The sequence below is a fragment of the Plectropomus leopardus genome, chromosome 6, assembly GCF_008729295.1.
Source record: "Plectropomus leopardus isolate mb chromosome 6, YSFRI_Pleo_2.0, whole genome shotgun sequence".
In the NCBI taxonomy this organism is placed as follows: Eukaryota; Metazoa; Chordata; class Actinopteri; order Perciformes; family Serranidae; genus Plectropomus; species Plectropomus leopardus.
Window position 1 is genome coordinate 1,198,044 of NC_056468.1, and position 10,317 is coordinate 1,208,360.

Consider the following 10,317-nt stretch of genomic DNA (forward strand, 5'->3'; position numbering starts at 1 on the left):
TTATGAATGAGCACATACAAATCGATAAATAAATGACTTTTTTTTATGATTTAGAGGGAATTTGACAATCCCTTTAAGTGTGCAAGAGAATGTGAGGAGAAAGCTTCCTTTTATGGCTATGTAAATTGCTACAATAATGACATGAAATAATAGCATGAATAATGAAATCATTTTATATAGTACATTTATCCAACCATAGCAACATATCATCGTGTGTTCACCGTGTGTCTCTTTGCCGACTTGCCATTCCATTAGATTTTTTTCTTTTGATTCCTGTGCTGTCCAGGAGGTGTCACTGGTCTGCCATTATCACCAGATTCCATGTGAACGCAGCATTAGGGAGTAAAGGAATACAAGTTGGGCATTTAAAGTATAACATATGAGTAACTGTATTCCGTTACAGTTAAAGTTTCAATTCTGAATTTAAAGTTACTGATTACAGTAACTGTCTTTGAAAACAGATTACTTGAGGGGATTACTTTTTTCTGCTGTAACACTGCATTCTTACTGAACATGAAGTGCATGAGCATGAGTTAGTTGATATTGTTTTCTACTGGAATGTTTTAATTGGCCACGGGCAACACTTGAGCAGAATTTTTATTTGACGCCCTGTTTCCAATTATTACTGTCATTCACTCTGAAAGTTTTGCAATTGGGAGGAATGACTGATTCATGAAGCTGGAATGATGAGTTCTCTACATTATACCGCCCTACATATATGCAAGGGAGATTGCAAGGGAGCTGAAAGTTTCTGGTTAATTATCATCACTACTAACAGCCTATTTGCTACACCTGCCTCACAACAACAGTAGAGGAGATGCACAGATGCACAGGACACTGTCAAGCATTTCTGACATGAAAACATAAGATCCAAACAAGTTAGCTCAGCAAGACAATTTTGAAGTATTCCTAAAGTTATCAAAGTTTTTCAATATGTTACTTAGTTTGGGTAATCTAATACAATATGTTACAAATTACAATTAAGGGCATGTACTCAGTAATATGTAGTTAGTTTTAAAAGTAACCTTCCCAACACTGGATATTATGACGAGTAGACCAGTAGACAAATATGGTAGATGTTGGGAAATTGGAGGTTTTCAAAACTGTAGACGTTTACATATTTTATTGGTGGACATTTTATAGGCTGATTCCAGTATTTCTGAAATCACTATTTATTATTACAATTCAATTAATTTTAGGTCAGTAAATTAAAAATAAAAGTTCCATTATTTCCCCACTATTTTTTTCATTTCTGACTGTAGAAAAGTCACTGTTCAGTGAAAATCTTGTCGCACACATCTGGTGTTTGTTTGTTTGTTGTTGTTTTTTAATCTACAAATTTACAGATGAAATGTTCTTTGGTTGTGAAATTTATCTGCTTCCTTCCTTAAATTCAATGAGCCTTTAAAGAAGTGAGTGAGAGTGATTATCTGAAAAATATACTATGACGATAGAAACGACTGTTTTTCTTAGACAAAAAGGTGAAACTTTTGGAAAGGTAGAGACCTTTCTGTTTGAAAATATAATTCACAGACTACACTACACTCTACATAATACTATTTGTGTAAGAGGGGGGACTTATAATCTGTATTTCAGAAATCTGTATTTAGGACTTTGATAACAGATGACCAACCCATTATGCCATTATGCCTCCCAGTAATCTCTCACAAAATCCCAGAATCAGTCTGTGGAAATATATAATAGGGTAGCGGTGCTTTAGAAAATTACTTCCAATGACAGAAAGGTCCAAATTAAAGTAATTAAACCCACAGACACAGCCAACCACATACTAGTGATTGTCTCACAGGTTGGGCGGTTTCCACAGTGGGATCACAGCGAGAGAGGCCTAGTTTACATGTCTTATAAGCTACATCCCACTTCCTTGTTCAGCGCGGCGATGTTTTCCCACCAGGTGAGTAAATGTATCCGGATACGCGCTTACCTTTACACTGCAGCGACTGGCCCAGCTTGATGGTCACGGTTCCAGAGATGGACTCTCCCGGACTGTACACCACTTTGTTTTTGTCAAACGAGATCTCAAACTCCTGAAGTTTCCCCATGTTCTCCCGATCCGAGGCGAGAGGCAAGGTCACCTGTGCGCCCAAACAACACCAGCATTTACTTCTCTGTGTCCCCGCCCCTTCATGCAACGTCACTGAGCCCTCCAACATGAGAAAGAAATGTCTTCACATTATATACCATATGCTGTATATGTGTAAATAGAGTTTGCCCTGCATGGTTTTTGTCTTAGTTTTGTCTTTTTTTGTTTTTCTTATGTCTTGTTTGCAGTGTTCTGTTTGTTGTTGCTGTTGAACATTACCTGACTGAATTTCTAAATATGCTTGAGCAATGTATGAAATGACTGAAAAAACAAACAAAAAAAAGAAAAAAAAGAAATTAGTTCAAATTCAGGAAGGTGCACTACAATCTGTTTTTTCCCCAAGCTGATAGTATGATATTATTTTATACGTATATATAACTCCAACTTAGAGCATACTTACAAACAGAACTTGAGTTAGGTCGATATATTTTGCTGCATATAGCTTCATATAGGTCCATATGAAGTTATTTCAAATGTAATTTATTTATTTATTTTATTTATTTTATTTATTTTCCAGTGCCAAACACCTGCATATGTGTGCAGAAATCTGTGCCTTTACATGGGCTGCTCCATACCCCTACCACCATGTTGGAACCTGCGCCTCCTTCCCCTCATTGAAATGAATGGAGGTGAGGAGCTACCATGCAGCGCTGTGTTAGCAGAATAAGATGTTAATTTAAAATTAAGAAATCAAGGGAAAATAAATAAGACAGGCCCATTATATGAAGGAAATAAGCTTCAATATCGCTTTAACGTCCTGCTCCGTTTGGTAGAGCACATGTTGAGTCACAATATTTTATTGAAAAATGTGATGAATTCAACTCAGCCTGACTGAGCTGTCCCTGCTGTTCAGTTTATGTATGTTGTATGCTAAAAAATCCTCTAGATGTCGCTGTGTCTCTAAAAGGTCTGCATTTTCAGTTTCAAAGGTAGGCAGATTTATTCAACATGCTACAGTTTTGGCGGTCTTACTGAATAGATCTATGTAACTTAAAACGAGAATAAACATTTAATAACAGTCAATTAAAAAAAAAAAACATTCACTACCAAATGATTGATTTGGCCTTTTATGTTGAAGGTAGTGAAGCTAAGATAAAACTGACTATTTATTGAGAAAGACATTTTTAAAAAGTCTAATCATTCATTATTGTTAAATGATACGTTTAATATAACATTTAAAGTATCATTTAACAATAGTGAATGATTAAACCTTTATATATGTGATTATACATATACCATTATATATGTGGTGAAAATATTGAATAAGTGTGATTTTTTTTTACTGTTTAAAACCATGTTTTACAATTAGTTGAAGTGGCCTTTTTGTGGTAAAGGTAGTGGTGCTGAAATAATAAAATAGCATTTTTTTATCAAATAAATAAATGCAGAAACTTTCAAAGGACTGTAATGGTAAATATGCATGGAAAAAATGCTACTTGTGGTAATACTACTAATTCCATAGTCACAAATTGATATATGTTGATTATACTAACATATTACAAGCATAATAATAGTACATGATTTGTAATTTTTAATTTTTTTTCTCTGTTTTTACCATTAACATGAAAGTCAATTTCAATTGTTTGGTTGAGGCCATTTAAAAAAAAAAAAAAAAAACAACTTTGTTAAAAATATAATTTTTCTCTGTGAGACCTTAAAGGACTATGCGCCATGACTATGAGCTCATCAAATTGAGGGTATTAGTCTCTAAAACCTGCAGGGAAATCAAAGTCCTGTGGCCTGTAATGTTAACAGCTCAGGAATTAGTTGGTATAGTCTTTCATGAAGAGTTCACTGTCACTTCATCAGAACATGGTCTTTCCACCAACAAAGAATTATGGGCTTCAAATATTAGTCAGACTCCATGCTACGGATTTGCAGTAATTTCTGAATCACTTCTGTTTGGACTGTTTCCCTTTCCAATCCTAAGAGACTGGAATGCATCTCGAAAATTTTGCGAACCAAAACAGTACAGCAGGGGATCCAGGCAGCTGTTTACTCCTGCTAAAATCCAGGATGTGTAATATGCTGTTTCGATCTGCTGAAGAACATGGCATTCATGCGGGTAGTATTTTTTTAGTACCACTGCCACAGTTCGTATTATGTTCATGGGCAGGAAGCACAGTCCGAAAATCACCAGGCACATGCCGATCATCCTCTGAGATTTCACCTTGACTTTCAGACCTTTAGCCGTGCTGATGTTGAGGTGAGTTAGGGTGTTCGCCAGACGGCCGTAGCAAATAGCGGACACAAGGAAAGGAAATAGAAACCCGAGGATGAACAAGATGAAGTTAATGACAAAGTAGACATCGGTCAGGTTCCTCTGATGGATGGAGAGGCATTGACTGTTGCTGCCCTCTTTGCTTGGAGGAAGCATAAAAGCGTAGATCAGAGCCTGGATCAGGAGCACAGACCAAACTCCTGCACACAGCTTCCTGATAAACTCCTTCCGTTTCATGCAGGAGCTTTTGTTGAAGTGCACCACGGCTGTATACCGGTGGATGCTGATGAGAGTGAGGAAGATGGTGCTGCCATAGAAGTGCGAGCTGAGCAGAGCGATCTTAACTTGGCACAGGAACCGACCAAAGGGCCAGTCATTGCCCATGGCAAAGTACACCGCCATCATGGGAGTGACTGGGGTGGCTATGGCGTCGCTGAGGGCCAGGTGGAACTGCAGTGTGGTTCCAGAGGTCCAACTGGCAAGCCGGCAGCAGAAGACCCACAGGCTGAAGGTATTGAGGAGGAAGCCCAGGAAGAAGACAAGGCACAGGTGGACAGTGATGGACAAGTGCTGAGTCTCCCCCAGACAAAATCCAGAGTCATTGCTGCTGTTCCCAAGCTGCGAAGAAACTTCCATCTCCTCAGAGATCTTTTTCTGACACCTGTGAAGAAAAAAAAACAGACTTTACATCATAGATTCAACTTTTTCTACAATAAATCAATAAACAGATAGTGCTATGAATTAAAGAAAAGTTTATCTACAACACTAAAACTAAATCATAATAACACGTCAATAAAAAAATTAGAAAGGTAAAAAGCAAAAATGAATCATACAGAAATGAAATAAAATAGACTTACAATATAACTATACTTAGATTATTAATAAATATATAATAATAATATTATGATAAAAAAAATAAATAGACTAAAGAACAAATTCATCACATAAGGCAATGTGTCCAGATAGGATTAGTATTGTGATGTGAACATTGTTGGGTTGGTCTTGTCAGAGTGGGAGCACGGGTGCTGTGTACCCACCAGGGGTTGATGTTCCTTGTGTTGCATTTATTTTGAAGGAGACTTCTGCTCTGGTGGTCACGTGTGCCCCTGGCGTTGTTGTATGCTTGACCTCTAGCCGACAGAGACGTTAACAGACTAGCTCCGGTTGTAATATTAAGTTTTGCCAGGATTTATATAAAGTGCAACTACGGCCACGAAGGTGTCGAGTGGTTCTTTTCCAGCTGAAGTTACCACAGGCTCCATAAGCCCGTCAATCTCTATAGACCCCATATTAAAAATATCCAACTTTACAGCAGAAATAAACATGTTCACTGCGTGAACATGCCACATCAGACACACTGTCATGAAGCCTGAGGAGGTGGCTGAGTATGATCAGTGGCCTTCATCAGCCAAGAAGTTCAGGTTAAGATAAATGAATTGATGCCTCTATACCTTCAGATTTACACAGCTTTATAGATAGAAAAAGTAAAGAACGGTATTAAGATCTTTTACTGAAGTAGAAGGACCAATATCATAGTATATATAATAATACTGAACTATAATTAGTAATGTTTTAATTTAATTCACATAGAGTTGTTGCTTCACTGATAATAATTAATCATGGTCAGAGTTGAAGAATTAAGTTTCATTCAATGGAAATACTTAAGGAAAGTACAAAAAAATTGTACTGAAGAACCGCATGCACACACGCACGCACACACTAAGTGGGCCGACAGACCTTAGCCTACATAAGAGCAAGGCTGTACCACTAACAGGTTTGAGGGTTCTGTTTCTAAACCAAACACTGTTTCCACTAAAAGCTGCAAGTTCTGCTTTGTGAGACCTCAGGCAGTTTGTGTTTGAGACACAGTTACAGTCAAGACTAGCTGAGAACATAGCTGAGGATTTAGCAGATCCAGAGCCTGATATTTCCCTCAATAGTCATTAGTGTGTGATTATTATTTGGCTTCACCTTATTTCAGGTGTTAATTAATTAGGTGAAAGCTAACGGCCAAACCTCCAACAGATCTGCTATGGATATTCTCATCCTGATGCTTTGTCCCCATTGGGCCCAAAGTCTGACTTAACACAAGAGACGTCAAAAATCTAGTGGGCCAATTGTCTCCACTTTGCTGATTGTATTCATGCACTAGAGGATGAACCTTTTCCATTTTGAAGGCCTCTGGTAGCACCCTTAGGACATTAGTGTGTTAGTATGTTCCAACTGTGGACTGTAATGAACAACACAGATACTTGTACTTTAAATTCAATTCAATATCCACACAAAAAAATACGAATCTATGAAGCTGTGACTGTTTGGTGTGTTGAAGAGCTGTTGACCTGTCTGTATTGTTTGTATCACATGATTTTGTATTGATTTCTTGTCATTTTGTCCCCCTGCTAGGTGTGAACAGACTCTACACTCACACCGGCATCTTGTAGCTCTCTTCATGTACAGAAATCACTTCCTGTTCTCAGTATTGTTAAGGAACTGAGATGCAGTTTTTGCACCTAAAGTGTTTATAAATACACACACAACACACTCTTTAACGTCACTTCCCCAAACTGGGGTTCTCTAACATTATCAAATTTTGCAGCAATTATGACACCCACTCCACCCACTGCTCTTCACTTCAGGAAATTCAAGTATTATATTGAACATTCTGAGGTATTATCAGGATCACAAACTTGTAAGGATGAAAATGTTTTTAAAATGTATATACATATACAACATAACATATACAGGTGGTGACAAATGTCTAAGTTAGGTGTTTTTATTTATTATGTATTTTATTGAATAATATATTTGGATGTATCTTTGTTTGAATTTTTTTCCAGTTTTGTTATTACATTTTTACAGTGGTGAAAGAAAAAGTCACAACACTTTGTTACAATACCCAAATTATTTTTGGGAGGCAGTATTTGTTTTTTTATTATTTCATATTTCTTTTTGCTTTCACTTTAACTCCAATACATTTCCTAAATAAAATGTACACTTTAACTCCAATACAGTTTGTTATTTACTACAAAATAGGGATTGAAGGGAGCAAGTATCTGTGCTTTTACTTTCAAAACACAAAATCCACACAAATATATACATAAATTGTACTTTCATACATTTAATACAATACTTTTGATACTTAAGTACAGTAAACATCAGATACTTCAAGACTTTTACTCAAGTTATATTCTTATTGGTGACTTTAACCTCTACCAATTTCATTTTGTGTGACAAGGGAGATCTGCACTTTTACTCAAGTATGGCTTTCAGTTACTTCATCCTCTGCTGCTTTTTCATAATTTATAATCTTCATCTGCATCAGTTTCACATTGTTTTACCATCAACATTTGTACTGTCTTATTCTGATTCTGTCAGGTATCTGTAAAGCACTTTGGATGGTACTAAACTACATGAAAGGTATAATACAAATAAAGTTTAAGTTTGACTGATTCTTCCAGCATCCTTCCAAATGATCAAATGGTTGCCCCACATGTCGCCCCAAAATTTCCATGGGGGTAGAAATGTGGTGACTGTGAAGGTCACAGCAGATGACTCACATCTTTTACATCCTCATCAAAACATTGGTTGACATCTCGTGCCCTGAGCAGACTCATCTACATTTGATTTTCTACTCATTTATTCAGGTTTCTCCTTTTTTAATTTGGCACCGAATGTCAACCTCATATACAGTGATTAGTTTAAACTGTTCCTTGTTTACACTGTACACACTATACACACACTGTACACACTGTGCACACACACTGCACACACTGTAGACACTGTGCGCACACACTGTACACACTGTACAGTGGCTGCCTAATGAGCTACAGAAACCAGACTGTTGCAGTTCTAATCATGTGCTCGTCATATGTTTTTCTGCACTGGATCTGTATACAGATGTTGAAAAACCTCTGACAGTCCATTCTCTCAGTTTGTTCCAGTTCCAAAGTCCCCCCTGAGCACTGAAGTCTCACAGACTTCCATCACTGTAACTGGAGGTTCAGGAGGGTGCGAGCTGCTGCAAGCAGTGCATGATGAATGGGACATCACTTTGTGAAATGATTTTACTCAGACACATTTCTATGCACAGTTACGTATGAGGCTGATATTTCAGACTGTAGTTTCATGATGTGTAAAACTAATGATATTTTAATTATACTGTCATATTAGAAGACTTCACTGTGCCATCATAAAAATAGTGTGTGCTATTGTACTTAAAATGGAAATCCATCTTTTGTAAACTCATTTCATAGTTTGCTTGCCTTTTTTTTATGATTACAATTCCATCGTCATAATGATCTTACGCAAAATCTGTGGCAGAGGCCTCAATTACTGCAGATCTGTGGGGCCAAAAGCTGTCAGTGTGACAGCTGAAAGCCCTCACAGACCTGGTGGGACCTTTGAAATGACATGAAGGAGTCACTTGATTCAGGAGCTTTACCAAATTCAATGTCCAGAAGACAAAAACAACTTTCACGTTCTCTTAAGTAGGTGAAGAGTGTAATGGTGTTTTGTTTTTTTTTTAAATTAGATTTTATGTTGTGTCGTGGGCCTTGGTTGCGCACGATCCTGCTTGACGTGACCTTCTACTGCCATTGTTATGCGTCATGCCCCCACTACCAATATACGCACAGGACTCTTATCAACACCTACAATATTTGCATGTAACATCACATGCTATCATAGAGTGCATTTAGTAATTTTACACCTATCACTATTGTAATATGACATGCTATTGTTACCATTAACGCTGCGCATCTCTCCCCCTCTCTCCCTCTCTCTGTCCCCCTCTCTCTCTCTCTCTTTTCCTCTCTCTCTCCCTCTCTTTCTCTCTCTCTTTCCTTTTTTGTCGGTATTGTAATTTTATTGTTATTTATTTATGATATCTATTGCTTGTCTGTCTGTCTTGGAAGAGGGGTCCCTCCTCAGTCGCTCTTCCTGGTATTTCGACAATTATTTTCCCCCCGTTGCAGGGGTTTTAAGAGGGGTTTTTCCTTGGACAATGTGAGGGGACTAAAGGCAGAGGGACGTCATATGCTGTAAAGCCCTCTGAGGCAAACTGTGTTTTGTGATAATGGGCTTTATAAATAAAACTGACTTGACTTGACTTCACAAAAACAGGAAACAAATTGAAAAAAAGCGCTAAATACTATAAATAATTATAATGTGTGTTTTTTTGTAGCCTAATTTTAAACATATAATTATATAGATTTCTTGATATTTTGACATGCAAATTACAAATCAGTAAATGGTGACAAAAATGACCTAAAAATTAGCTTAAAAAAGAAAGAGTGAATCATTAGAAATTTATCCAATAATTAGGGAAAAATATCGAGATCATTAAAAAAATTCTAATTATTTATATATATGTGTGTGTGTGCGTGTGTGCGCGCGTGCATTCATGTAAATATGAATATATAAAAGAAAGCAATAAAAACATTATTGTAACTATAAATATACTTTCGACATTTTCCCTATGTTTTTGATTTTTTTTATTATAATCCTTCTGTTTCTTAAAACTATTTTTTTGTAAACTTTCTGGCAATTTGTGGGTAATTTCTTGCCAAGTTGGTCATTGCCTTTTTTACCCAATGTTCTCAGTTTTCAAAGGGTCAAAGAGGTTGCAAAAGACGTCTGAATGCACAAAAAAACTGATGTCGATCCAGTTTACAAATTCTTAAATATTCCAGAATATTACCAGATCACTGAGATCTTTTAAATACATAAATAGATCTACATATACACTGTACATCTAGACCTGCACTTGATAATATGGTAGGTAAAATGGCATTTTAAACCCTCATCTGTGGGCATTGTTTGCTTATGTAGAAATGATGTGATCTTACCAGTGTAGAAGTTGTTCTCAGTATGTGGAGCCCAGTTAACTAACATTAAGTGTTCCTCTTTCAACCTGCCTACATGTATGGTTACCAGGGGAGTTGCCCAAATGAGGTTTTCACTTTCAGTCGGGTGTTTCTCATAAAATGGCTGAATG

At 36.9% G+C, this 10,317-nt stretch overlaps 2 protein-coding genes across 2 annotated transcripts in view; both read right to left on the reverse strand.

The window, feature by feature from the left end:
• The window catches only part of arrdc1a (arrestin domain containing 1a), a 33,012-nt gene extending 30,896 nt beyond the window's left edge, over window positions 1–2,116 (reverse strand). The window contains exon 1 of the mRNA XM_042488451.1: window positions 1,943–2,116. Within this exon, the coding sequence (XP_042344385.1) occupies window positions 1,943–2,060 (118 nt within the window). The 5' untranslated portion in view covers window positions 2,061–2,116. The remainder of the gene's footprint in view (window positions 1–1,942) is intronic.
• A 1,583-nt stretch (window positions 2,117–3,699) lies between these two features.
• On the reverse strand, window positions 3,700–10,203 carry LOC121944960 (P2Y purinoceptor 4-like). Its single transcript, XM_042488940.1, has 2 exons — window positions 10,169–10,203; window positions 3,700–4,983 (listed from the first exon to the last, which is right to left on the reverse strand). The coding sequence occupies exon 2, from the start codon at window positions 4,956–4,958 to the stop codon at window positions 3,969–3,971; it is 990 nt and encodes a 329-aa protein (XP_042344874.1). The 5' UTR covers window positions 4,959–4,983; window positions 10,169–10,203; the 3' UTR covers window positions 3,700–3,968.
• Between the last annotated feature and the right edge of the window lie 114 nt (window positions 10,204–10,317).